At 39.3% G+C, this 12,220-nt stretch overlaps 3 protein-coding genes across 6 annotated transcripts; 1 reads left to right on the top strand and 2 right to left on the bottom strand.

Annotated features, from left to right (window-relative positions):
* On the bottom strand, positions 1 to 1,333 carry LOC107646127 (NDR1/HIN1-like protein 12). The gene has a single exon (XM_016350321.2). The coding sequence runs from the start codon at positions 1,028 to 1,030 to the stop codon at positions 275 to 277; it is 756 nt and encodes a 251-aa protein (XP_016205807.1). The 5' UTR covers positions 1,031 to 1,333; the 3' UTR covers positions 1 to 274.
* On the bottom strand, positions 2,199 to 7,032 carry LOC107646126 (two-component response regulator-like APRR3). 4 transcript variants are annotated; one of them, XM_016350319.2, is made up of 9 exons: positions 6,782 to 7,032; positions 6,377 to 6,634; positions 5,495 to 5,656; positions 5,276 to 5,406; positions 4,994 to 5,143; positions 4,564 to 4,675; positions 4,075 to 4,480; positions 2,815 to 3,611; positions 2,199 to 2,646 (listed from the first exon to the last, which is right to left on the bottom strand). In XM_016350319.2, the coding sequence occupies exons 2-9, from the start codon at positions 6,552 to 6,554 to the stop codon at positions 2,603 to 2,605; spliced, it is 1,980 nt and encodes a 659-aa protein (XP_016205805.1). In that variant the 5' UTR covers positions 6,555 to 6,634; positions 6,782 to 7,032; the 3' UTR covers positions 2,199 to 2,602. The 4 variants fall into 4 exon arrangements, with proteins under 4 accessions (XP_016205805.1, XP_016205806.1, XP_016205804.1 ...); XM_016350320.2 differs by having other exon boundaries at positions 2,833 to 3,611; positions 6,782 to 7,031; XM_016350318.2 differs by having other exon boundaries at positions 2,849 to 3,611; positions 4,567 to 4,675; positions 6,782 to 7,031.
* LOC107646637 lies at positions 9,665 to 11,518 on the top strand. The gene is made up of 6 exons (XM_016350811.1): positions 9,665 to 9,765; positions 9,871 to 10,075; positions 10,175 to 10,676; positions 10,770 to 10,783; positions 10,871 to 11,013; positions 11,143 to 11,518. The coding sequence occupies exons 1-6, from the start codon at positions 9,665 to 9,667 to the stop codon at positions 11,516 to 11,518; spliced, it is 1,341 nt and encodes a 446-aa protein (XP_016206297.1).

Raw genomic sequence — 12,220 nt, 5'->3', positions numbered from 1 at the left:
TCGTCATTAATTATATATTCCGGTTTAGTTTATCTAAATTCATAAAATGACCTTACTTTACCTTAGCTTAGCTTGAAGTGCACACAAGACAGTAACCAAGAAATTCTCACAAACTGTTTATCTCTATAATAATTTCTGGTTGGGAAAGAAATAACAAAAGAACTGAAAGAACAGGAAGAAGAGAAATAAGACATATATAAAACTAACTTTATTACAGTTAAAAAAAGTCGAAAGAGGAGGGCATTGCATGGCATATTGTATAGCGGCTAGTTGTTCAGACATCGACATGGCAAGGTGGAGCACCAAGAAGAGGAACCTGACCAACAAAGCCTTTCTTCAAACCCATGACAAGGTCGCACCTCACATAGAGGCCGTAGTGAGCGGTCTTAATGGCACCAGCCTTCCACCTCAGCCTGCCAAGGAGCACCACTCTCAGGCCCACAACTCCATATGCCTGGTCCACCATTAGACCATTGGAAACCTCCGCAGAGACGGGAACCGGGGTGCCTCCGATGACGGGGGCCACAGAGACGGTGCTGTGCTTGTCCTGGTGGAGGGGGGGCAGCATGACCTGCTGCGTGATGGCCTGGTTCCTGTAGGACACGAAGGCGGAGAACCTGTCCAGGTAGAGGGAGACGCGCCTGTTTGGGTTCCGAATGAGGAGGGTGAACTGCATGGTGGTGGACATGAATGGCGGGGTGGTTGTGTTGAGGGAGTAGATGGCGGCGCCCACCACTTTGAAGCGGGGTTTGTAGGGACGGTAGACGAGCCAGAGAACGAGGAGAGTGATGCCAGCAAGGAGGAGGAAGATGGTGAGGAAGGCGCACATAGAGCGTTTGGCGGCTGAAGAATCGTTCTTGTGGGGAGACCCCATGGGGGGTTTGTCCGTGTAGTAGTCTTGTTCGGTGTCTTTGAGAGGAGGAAGATGGTGATGTTGGTACGGTGGCTGTGGCTGTGGCTGTGGAGGTAGCTGTGGGGGTGGAGGGGTTGGTGCTCGAGTTGGAGGAGGGCGGCACTCTTCTGCTGCCATGGGAGTGAGTGCGTGCTGTCTCTAGTTAAAGAAAAAATGAATGAATACCAAGTTTGACAAAGACATACAACGAGAAAGAGAAGTGTGGAGAGGAAAGTCAAGCTTTGGCTCCAGCAGGACTTAATGGACCACAAAAAAAGTTATAAAAGGACTAAAGGAGGGTGGAAATGGGAATTGAATCACTTTGGAATTAAAGTGCATGACCCTAGACCCCAGTTTATCCTTCTAATTTAGATCAATGTTCCAGCCAGCAGTGATCACTCCTTTAACCTCAGACCGTGTGAAAAAGAATTAGGACTTATGTCTTGCTGCTTTCTATGTTTTACCGTTTTACCTCGCTCATTTATTCTATTTTCTTTTTCTTATTTTGCTTTTATTAGTCTCCTAGTGAAATGCAAAAATGTAGAGCATTATTAACGTGGGATGAAAATTTATCATGAATTCAGAAAAATGTAGAAACCAATACGTACTAAATGTATTTGTAGTCATTATTTTAAATTTTTAATTTCTTCACTTGAGTTGTAAGTACTAAGTAGTGTCACAACTGGCTTTTTTTTTTTACTTTCACAACTGACTTTTGACTCCTTTATTTTATGCTCCTTAGTCAAGGCCCACAGCTGAAAATTAAAAGACCAGGTCACCGTCTGCTTAAGTACGTCCATTTTTATTGTGTTTATAAACATCAAGAATTACTATTTTTTTTCTCTCCATTTAAGAACCATAAGATAAGATATGAAGCAAATAGGTAGACGTGTACTATTTGTATTATTAAAAAAGAAACAAAAGCGGAAGTGGACGAGCTGGGATGGAAAAAAGAGCCAAAGAAGGCGATGTGGCTGTTTTTAGGCCCTTTCACCGACAAGGGGATAAGCTTCGACGTTTGGAAAAATGAACAGTTTCAAGTGCTTATGTGTTTTCACTTCAATGATACACCCGTTTCCGTTTGGCATGCGTCGTCAGATCCAACAGCTCCCTAACATGCTCTGCATCCCACAGGTGGTAACCATATATCGCATACAATTTCTACACGTCAGTAATATTATTGCTAAACAAAACTCATCCAACTCTTCAATACGCCCAAACTTCTTACTGCTGCATGTGATGAATGCTAATGTATCTCCAGCAATCAAAATATTTACGTTAAATTTGATGGGAAAAATAAGAGAAATGAGTTTGAAAAGATATGATTATACCATTATACGACTGAACGCTTGCCGAGGCATAAGGTTTCAACCTATTCATACAGAAGCATACTACCTATACAACTACAGCCTAATTCTTCATCCAACAATAACCAAACCAAAACTTTAGATCAATACCACTAAATAATTACAATCCTAAATATCTAATAGGAAGTCAATGTAACAAGCAAGAAGAAACCACTAAGAATGCTAATATCAAACAGGATACACAAGACACGAACTTTATCAACCTACAGTTAACCCTTCTTGAGGCAAATCAGTATTTGAAGTCAATAATGAAGGTAACTTTAAAACGAACAAATTTCAGGAGCCACCTACACCTGCTACTGGATGATCATTTTGCACCTGGCGAACGAACTGCCCTTTCACCCTAGGGCGCTGCTCTGCCAGTCTTTTCCGGCTCTGATATCGAACCTACACAAAAATGAGCAATAAGCATCAGAAAAGTTTGCATCTATGGCATTTAGTGAAAAGTGAAAAACATTCAATTGGAAGTTCAAAACTAGCTCAAACAATTGATTGCATCAATGATAAAATAACGTCAGTTTGAAATGCTAATGTATGGTGATCTCAAGAACATACGGCTACAACTGCACTCACAGCATGGTTGCAGTACCTTCTTCTCGTAGCATCTCTCCTTCCTCTTCAGCCGAAACTTTGTTAGAGCTGCTTCTCTTTGGCTGCTCCGATGAGAATCTGTCCCTCTGAATCCATCATGACTATGTTGACTACTATCAGCAAAACTTTCAGGGTTGTTCTTAGTTACAACAGCTGAAGTAGCATTTGCATCACTTCCGCTGCCTATGCTTCCATATGCACCGCTGCTATTATGATTTTCAAGGTAAAAACTAGTACTTGCACTCTGACCACCAGCAGCAACAGAGTCATGCCTAACACAATCCAACTTGCTTTGATCATTTCCATTTTGATCAGAAGTGTAGGTGGCATCATCCGAGCATTGATGACATTCTGAATTGTCAGTTTCAGGGTTGGAATGAGAAGCAGCACTAGTGGGAAATGGAGAATTTTCTTTCTTGGACACTGGTTTCGGAGTCCATATGGGATGCACAGCTGATTGTGCACAGGGCATACGAGGGAAAGCATTGGCATGCCTCATAGAGTTATGATCAGAAGAAACACCAGTAGCACAAGAGAATCCAAGTTCATTGTTTGGTGATTTTGGTTCAATTTGGCCAGTCTGAGTGACCAAAGTGGTCATGTTCTGTTTATCTTGAATTTTATCACCGTGCTGATGATGAGTATGTGTATTTTCAGATGACTTATGGGATTCATGAGAATTACAACTGACACTTGATAGTTTAGCAGAAGTAATTGATTGAGATGGGAAAAGGGGCTGCAACAACTTACTGCTGCTATACCTGCACATGGGTATTGTATCACACATTTTATTAGAAATTCTATAATGTACTTTACTATTTTGTTCCAACAGATGAATGGGACACATGCTCCGGAATCTAAGGGAATACTATATTTTGGGTTACAAAAATTCAATCATGTACAGTTTGCAAATAATAAATCAAGGCATTCAAATTTAGTTAATTCAAACAATTCTTCAAGTTGCTGAGGATAAAGCACACCCCTATTACTACTATCTCTCTAAAGCATGGCAAAAATTACCATCATTTGTGAGCTTCGACTATAAATCCATGCTCTCAAAGATGTTTGTCCTATCCACCATATAAACTTCATTTTTCTTTTCTTAATAAAATTTGTTTCTTTGCTAGCACCCAATACATAAATAAAAAAGAAGAATTATTAAGTCTCTCTTAGTTATTTGATTTCAGTCACGTACTCAAAATCACAGGCAAATAACATACTCACCAAGAAAAGGCCGATGCAGTTGAATGGTTCAATATTTTCCTTTCTTCCAGTGCAGGCTTACATGAGCTACTAGGAGAATCTCTTCTTAAAGAAAGTCCCAATTGTGTATCAAAAACTGACTTGAATGCGTTGTCAGCATTGAAACTACAAATTTCACCCGTGCTCTTTGGAGAATTCTCAAATGTAGCAATCAAGTCAATTGCCCCTGTAGAAGGTTCTACCAGTGTATCATTGCATTTGTTGATCTCGGTATTAATATGAGGATGGGCTTTGCTTAATTCTGTTCTTAAAACTTCATCTTCATTTTCTGTTTCATCACAATCAAAGCCTTGATCTAGCCTTACACCTGTCGCATTAAGAGTTTTGTAGCACCTTGTAGCATCGGATACAAACATATTTGATTTCTCTGCAATAAATATGAACTATAAAATATCAGAAAATGAGGGCAAAAATTTGAACAAAAGTGGACAATACAAGAAAATTACAAACCACCGGATTCACTATAGTGCGTAGCTGATTCCCTTTCAAATTTGGTAGCCTCTTCATGCTTCACTGTGTCAATATCAATCAACTTCGAGGAACTTTTCAACGGGGACGTAACCTGCATATTTTTCATAGATGCATTCTCAGCTTCCAATAACGGTGAAGCACAAGTGCTCTGCACAAAACTTGACAGTACATGCAATTTCATGAAGCCAGCCTACTCTAGAAGGGAAATTTCATTGAGCTGTGATAGCTTCATATATGCATTGCACAAGTCTAATAGAACTTCAGGTATATAATTAGCATGGTTAAGAGTCAAAAGCAGTTTTATCCCATTTAAAATATAAAAAAAAAAAGGAGGGACAAGGGGAAAAGGGGGGTGGTTTCACAGTTTCCTAACACATTGAAAACTATAGGGGGATAAGGGAACACTTACTTGAGCATCACTTGCTTTCTCACCACTGTACTCTTTATTTTTCTGTGGGGAAGCCACAGAACCACTAGAATTATTGCTCGTAGCATTGTTTTCTGCAGCAACTTCAAATTTATTCTGCGGCAATGTTAAACTCTGATGGGACCGGCTAATCTGAATAAATAAATTAATGATTGAAATTAGAGGGAAAAAATTAAGCAAATAAAAGTCGATTTACTAAGCCCCCAATAAAAGATAAGATATGCACAAAATGTTGCTAGAAGAATATCGAAGAATTTAACATACAGCATGCCTTCTCCATACGTGCTGCCATAAGTTCCGTAGCTCATTCCTTCGAATGGGTTTTATAAGAAAATCAGCCGCACCTTTCAGCATGCATTTGAATACCATGCTAATTGAATCATTAGTAGACATCACTGCAAAACAATGAGAAATAGAAAATACACCTGAGATCACTATCCAGTTGAATTAAACAAGATTTAGTAACGTATGACGACAACATACTTATGACAGGAATGGTTTTGCAGATGTCATGCTCCATTATCAACGTGAGAAGTGAAAATCCAGATATTGACGGCAACTCCACTTCTGTTAATATAAGATCAATCTCAGGTGCTTTGCTCTTCAATGTCTCCCATGCCTTTAGGCCATCAGGAACTGCAGCAACTGTATGTGAAAACTAAAATTAGAAGATCCTGTGTGTTATACTTAAAGGAAAACATACAACTTCAACGCTGAAGCTTGAAGGATATAGCATTACTGGTGCCTACAAATTTAGAATACAACATGAAACTACTCTCTGTATGATTGAAGTTTGTAAGAATTATGTTTATCAACACATTGAGTTTTGATTAGTTTATGTAGCACTCAGATAAAGCTTTTAAAGCCAGACGCTCGATCCATTGAGCATTTTAGAAATTGATTTCCTCATAACAAGATAAACCAATCCATCCCTCAGCCAACAAGCTATGGATATATGGGAACCGAATAATCAGATTAAAAGATGCAAGTGTAACCATAAAGCTAAGGAAGACAGTGGATCGGTGGATCCATAGATGAATTGACCCACAGCACTGATTCGTTCCCTCACTAATGAAAGAATTGTCTTTATTCCTGACTCTAGAATTGACTTGATCGTGTTAGGGATGCATGATTCAAAGCCTTATGTGCTTAATTTTACTTTTCCTCTTTTTATTTCTATTAGTTTGAGTATAATTTTTCTTGGAGCATACAAGAGTGCTGAAAATGAAGTTGAAGTTGATACCATCTCAGATCCTTAAATATCTCCTTTAATAGTTTAGGGAGTCAAATTATGATCATAATAAATAAATACAGGTAAAAGGATGGAGTAATTTAGAACAGGATTTAAGTAGGAAGAAGAAGTACCTTTGTAACTGCATTTTCGGAGAAGGGCGGATATGATCTGGCGAGTAGAATCATCGGCTTCAACAAGCAACACTCTGAGCGCCATCCGAGGGAGAAACCTCTCCCACCTAACCACCACGTCCCCCGGTGGCGCATTCTCGTCCTTCAGCTTCTTGATCTGCTCCTCCTGCATTTGCATCTGAATCAGCTTCAAATTCAACTTCCCTTGTCAGCACTCAACGCCAGTGACACGTCATTCATCCATTCTCAAACAGCGTGCTGCCATGGTCAAATTCAGAGACCAAAGAAACAAAATCCGCATCAAACAGAAAAACCCTAAAAGACAAAGACAGAGACAAAAGCAGAAAGTAAAAGAAGCAGGAGCAGCTGAAGAAGACGAAGGAGGAGGATGAAAGGAAAATGAACCTCATCCTTAAATTAATTTAGAGGCTTTAATTTTCTCAAGTGTTGAGGAGTTTGTGTAGCTGTAGAGCAAGAGACGTGAAAATATCTGAAAAGTCCGCCAAATCGAGTGGAGGCAAAACGAGAGAGAGAGAGAGAGAGAGAGAGAGAGTTCAACACAACACAGTTAGAGTGGACGAGACACCACAGCGTTGGTTTAGCACCGCGAAAATCACAACAAATATCTTTCCTTTTTTCTTTTCTTACTTGTGAGTCACTCCATCCATCCACCCGCTTTGTTCTTGTTGAATCAAAACGTGGGCCGCCATTGGGGGCTGTCCGCTGACGTGCCTTCTTCTCCACCATTCCTTCCTGATTTTTTCATTCACATCCATGGGCTCCACCCTCTCCGCACGTGTCACTCTCTCCCACCTTCTCTTCTTTTCCCGCACTATTTTATTCTTCCCAATTTACCAAGCTTCCAATATGCTCCATTCATTATTTTATTTTATTTTATCTTTTCATTCGTTATAATAAACATATGTCATAGGTTTGTTTATCAATACCTACACTTCAATTTTTTAGACCATACGAACCAGAAGAATACAATAATGTGAGGATATAATAAAGTAATTTCGGTGCTAGGTGAAGAGAGATATTTTTGGGGTAAGAATGCCACGTAAGCGCCGTGCCACCACACTTTCTTTTGGATTGTGAGAAATCATGTGGTAGGGACTCAGACACGTGGGACGCCGAATGGAACCTTCCAGAAAGTTGTGTGGTTCTTCCGAATTACTGTCTCGTTCTCAGCAGCCACTAGCCAGCAGCCCCGGTGCAGTGTGCATCCTGTTCATTTTATTGATTATCAATATTTATTTTTCTTTCGCTTTCGATTTCCTTTCCACCACTCGTTTTTCTTTCTCACGTTTTCTATTTTCGTTGCTCCACTACAAGTTTAAATTGTACGACATCGGTAACACCGATCATCTATTTCTGTTGAAATTGACTCCACTTATACTTTTGAACAATTGAAGTGGTCCCGTTAAGGTTTATGAACCAGACAAATTGTTAGGTAAAAAACAGTTTGGATATTAAAAACATCCTTATATTTTTTAGTCGTACATATATTAACTTAATGACTATTGTTCGTATCTTTTTGCAGAGGTTACGAGCTGATAAATTCAAAGATTTTAATTTGATTATTTGAGCAACGTTGATATTAGGCTAAAAGGGCAATATGCGAAAATACTCTAATGCCTAAATTAAGTAGTGTTCTCAAGGTGATTGTAATGAACAATCTCAGTTGCTTTAATGACGGTTCTATCAATCAATGTTATTTTATATATCACTTTTTCTTTTCAGAAAATTTTCACATTTTTAAAAGGCTGATTTTTATGGTAATGGAAAATATGAGTGTGTAGTCATCTATTATGGGGTATGGTGTGCTTCACCATAATGTGGGGCAGCTTTATGTGACATTAGACAGGAGCAATTCGGACCATACGAATTGCTATGAATAAAATATATGGTGCAAATCGGACGGTCCGATTTTTTAGAAGGGAAAATTTGAATTTTAGATGGTGCAATTCGAACCGTCCGTTTTGTTTTTTTTTTTAATAAATAGGAAAATCAAATCGTAGGGTCCGATTTGATTATTATAAGAATTTTTTGAACGAATTTGAACAACTCGTAGGGTCCGATCTGTGGGGTTATATGTATATAAAAATGTGTAACTCATAGATAAGGCAGAGAGCGTCTTCTTCCCCACACCGTGTGTTCTTCTGTGTTTTTATACTTCTTCTGGTTCTTTTTCTTTCTTATGAGGTTAAAAAAAATTGATTGTGAGGGTTCTGTTTTTGTTTAGGTTGTTGAGGAAAATGAATGATAGAGTTCTTTTAAGAGTATATTATTTTAGTCAGATTTTGTTAGAAATATTTGAAGGAGTAAAATTTATTTGTGAAAATCCATTAGATGTTGTTATTCCCTTCACAATCTCATTTGAAGAGCTGAAAGGTGTCATATATGAGAAGATAGATTCTGCGATGTCAAGGAATATATCATGTATTTTATACAGATATCCCATCACAGTATTTGGTGGATTCGTTCAATTTCAAACCAAATATATAACCGATGAAGCGAGTATGCAAGAGATGTTTTCAATGTATATTGAAAGTCGTGGCCAGATGTCGTTCATCGAGCTGTACATTGAATTCGAACAATCTGAGGCTGACTGAAATATTATACGAGAAGATTACAATAGTGACAGTGAGGAAGAGTTCGAAAGCAATTATGAAGCTGTGGATCCAAATGGAGATGAAGATCAAGGTGATGGCACCACGGCTCCAAATGTGACAGACGTGGCAAATGCACTAGCAAATGAAGTGCTGTTCGAGGAGCCATCTTTCATGCGAGTGTTGGATTTGGAAGCCATGCATGCTCCGGAATTTTCAGATTACATGAGCGCCGGTACGTAATTGCCTATTATTATAAGACGAATTAGAATTCCGTAATAAATTATATTCAGTGATAGAGCAAATAGTTAAGTGACATGTGAAAGTATATTTAATTAGCATTTGTTTATGTGTTGAATAAGTTAAGTGTAGAATAATAATATTGTATGTTAGTTATTAATGGAGCAAATAGTTAAGTGACATGTGAGAATATATTCAATTAGCACTTGTGCAGGTGTTTATGTAGTTAAATGTAGGGCAATAAAAATTTTTGGTTAGTCATTGATGTAGTTAAATATTATTTACTATTTGTTAAACAATATTTATTTATGTATTTATGTATTTTATTTATTATTTTGTTAAGATTGAGATAATAACCTGATGTAGAGTTTAATAATATGACCATAAATGTATTGAGTGTTTGACTTACCTTTAATTTCGGTTATTAAATTTTCGTATGGCTGCCGTCATGGCAGAAGTCCCTCTTGTTGCAGATGGTGAATTTGCTGTGGGGATAGAATTCAGTTCAAGGGAAGCTGTTATTAGGGCGATGAAAGAGTATGCCATCTGGAGAAGTGTAAACTATCGGGTGTATGAGTCAGAGCCGATGACCTTTTATGCCAAGTGTACACAGTAAGGGGATGGGTGTGATTGGCTTATCAGGGTTAGCATGATCAGCAGAAAGTACTATTGGATTATTAGGAGGTATAATGGTAGTCACACTTGTACCAAAGCCACCATTTCTCAGGATCATTTGAAGCTGGATTCTAACACAATTGCAGAAGCAATAAAGCCGTTGGTTGAGGCTGACCCCTCCTTAAAGGTAAAATCAGTTATTGCAGAAGTGCAATCGAAGTTCAATTACACTGTCAGTTATCGGAAAGCATGGTTGGCTAAGCAAAAGTCAGTAGAAAAAATATTTGGAGGTTAGGAAGCATCTTACGAAGCTTTGCCGATTTGGTTTAAGGCCATGTGTCATAAGGAGCCATCAGTTATCGTCCATTTTGAGACTATGCCTGCATACCAAGGCGATGCCTTGGTAAATGATATCCGGGTGTTGCATCGAGTCTTTTGGAGTTATTACCCCTGCATTAGAGCATTTAGACATTGTAAGCCAGTTGTCCAGGTGGATGGGACTCACTTGTACGGAAAGTATAAGGGTTGTTTGTTAGTGGCAGTGTCACAGGATGGTAACAACAATATCGTCCCAATTTCATTTGCTATTGTGGAGGGAGAGACTTCTGATGCGTGGCACTTTTTCCTTAGTAACATGCGACAACATGTTGTGACTCGGGATGGTGTAGGGCTGATATCCGACCGACACGAATCCATCAATGCAGCTGTGGTTCGCAGTAACGGAGCATGGTCACCTCCTCGAGCTTTCCACATGTTTTGCATCAGGCATATAGAGTCAAATTTACTGAGAAAATTCAAAGCACCGTACCTACAAAAACTTGTCATTAATATAGGTAAATTGTGTATTTCAAAGTTTGTTATCAAAAGGGATACCTTCAATAAGTGTTTCGTAACCCATTTATTTTTTATTGGTCGCCATTATGCAGGGTATTCGAGGACGGTGCGCGAGTACGAAGTGCATTATCAGCGGTTATGAGAACGGGGTGAGACTTACACTAACTGGTTAAATCGAATCCCCCGGGAACAGTATGCATTAGCATTTGATGGTGGCTACCGATGGGGTCACATGACGACGAATTTAGTAGAATGCATCAACTCAGTCTTGAAGGGTGCACGCAATCTCCCCATCACTGCACTTGTCAAAGCAACATTCTACAGGCTTAATGAGTTGTTCACTAGAAAAAGATCTGAGGCGGAGGCTCGGATTAGTGCTGGTCATATTTTTTCTGAACTTGTGACCTCAAAATTGCATGCAAACCAACTTGCATCAGGGAACATCTAGGTTAATTGCTTCGACAGGCAGAATGAGGTCTTTGAAGTGCGTGAGATGCCAAGTGGGTTGGAGTATGCCGTTGACCTTCGTCGGCACCGATGTGACTGTGGTGAGTTCCAGGTGAACCGGATTCCGTGTCGGCATGTGTTTGCATATTGTGCAAATCAAAGATTGGATTGGCAAGTGTACGTTCATGATGTGTATAAGATGGACCAAGTTCGACGGGTTTACCGAGCTAGGTTTAGGCCACTGGGGAACCCAACTACGTGGCCTGCATACAACGGGCCGCGATTCGTACCGAATCCGTACCTCCAGCGCGTAACGAAAGGTCGCCCCAGGATGATGCGCTTCTTGAACGAGATGGACACGCGAATGCTGCGTCGTCCAAGGCGATGTAGGTAATGTGGGGCCGAGGGACACAATTGTAGTAGATGTCGTCAGTCAGTTGGTGCAAGTGGCGGGGATAATGCTCAGTAGAACTATATATATTAGGATATTTGAAACCTTATATCTTATATGAATCTACTCTAAGATATGCGTGTATTTAGAATTATATATTATGTTGTTTGAAATGTGAATTTAGATTTATGTATCAATCTATTCAATGGCAAATGTGAGTTTAGCATTGTTATGAAAACCGAACCGGACCGGTCAGTTCAATCGGTTTAACCAGAGACCGATCATCTGGTCGGTTGGTTGTGCTGTAAAAACTGTACCAGCAAAAAACGGTTCTCGCAAAAATAGTAATTTGCTGCTATATCTCAGTCTAATGTGAGCACTACATAAATCGTACTTGATATATAATTAAGTTAATTCATACATAGAAAAGTGAAATGAAATATAAAGTACACAACATCTATTTTCTCATTGCCCACTTTACATCTTTCACGAAACTCTTGCATTTCTTCGCGGCCTTTTTGAACACGGACGGAGTGAATCGATTAGCACTACGACGAGGCAGATCAACCCTGAGATTGTACCCTTTTCCTGTGTCATCTAGAGTGCGTCCCTCACCTAGAACCAACATAATTAGACAGACCATCTTAACATGATTATATTAACATCAAACACAAACATGTTATAATCCATTGACCTAACAAGTCC

This window comes from Arachis ipaensis, chromosome B06 (assembly GCF_000816755.2).
Source record: "Arachis ipaensis cultivar K30076 chromosome B06, Araip1.1, whole genome shotgun sequence".
Classification (NCBI taxonomy): Eukaryota; Viridiplantae; Streptophyta; class Magnoliopsida; order Fabales; family Fabaceae; genus Arachis; species Arachis ipaensis.
Note: the sequence above shows the minus strand (reverse complement) of the source record. Positions and strands in the feature narration are given on the sequence as shown.

What these genes read in the sequence shown, in the direction of transcription:
- LOC107646127 (XM_016350321.2), bottom strand. Translation starts at nt 1,030, where the DNA reads ATGGCAGCAGAAGAGTGCCGCCCTCCTCCAACTCGAGCACCAACCCCT.
- LOC107646126 (XM_016350317.2), bottom strand. Translation starts at nt 6,554, where the DNA reads ATGCAAATGCAGGAGGAGCAGATCAAGAAGCTGAAGGACGAGAATGCG. An exon ending in CAAAACCATTCCTGTCATAA is followed by an intron (nt 5,407 to 5,494) that starts GTATGTTGTCGT and finishes ATTGTTTTGCAG; the next exon opens with TGATGTCTACTAATGATTCA. An exon ending in GCACTATAGTGAATCCGGTG is followed by an intron (nt 4,481 to 4,563) that starts GTTTGTAATTTT and finishes TATTTATTGCAG; the next exon opens with AGAAATCAAATATGTTTGTA.
- LOC107646637 (XM_016350811.1), top strand. Translation starts at nt 9,665, where the DNA reads ATGGCTGCCGTCATGGCAGAAGTCCCTCTTGTTGCAGATGGTGAATTT. An exon ending in GTTATTAGGGCGATGAAAGA is followed by an intron (nt 9,766 to 9,870) that starts GTATGCCATCTG and finishes TTGGCTTATCAG; the next exon opens with GGTTAGCATGATCAGCAGAA. An exon ending in AATCGAAGTTCAATTACACT is followed by an intron (nt 10,076 to 10,174) that starts GTCAGTTATCGG and finishes ATTTGGTTTAAG; the next exon opens with GCCATGTGTCATAAGGAGCC.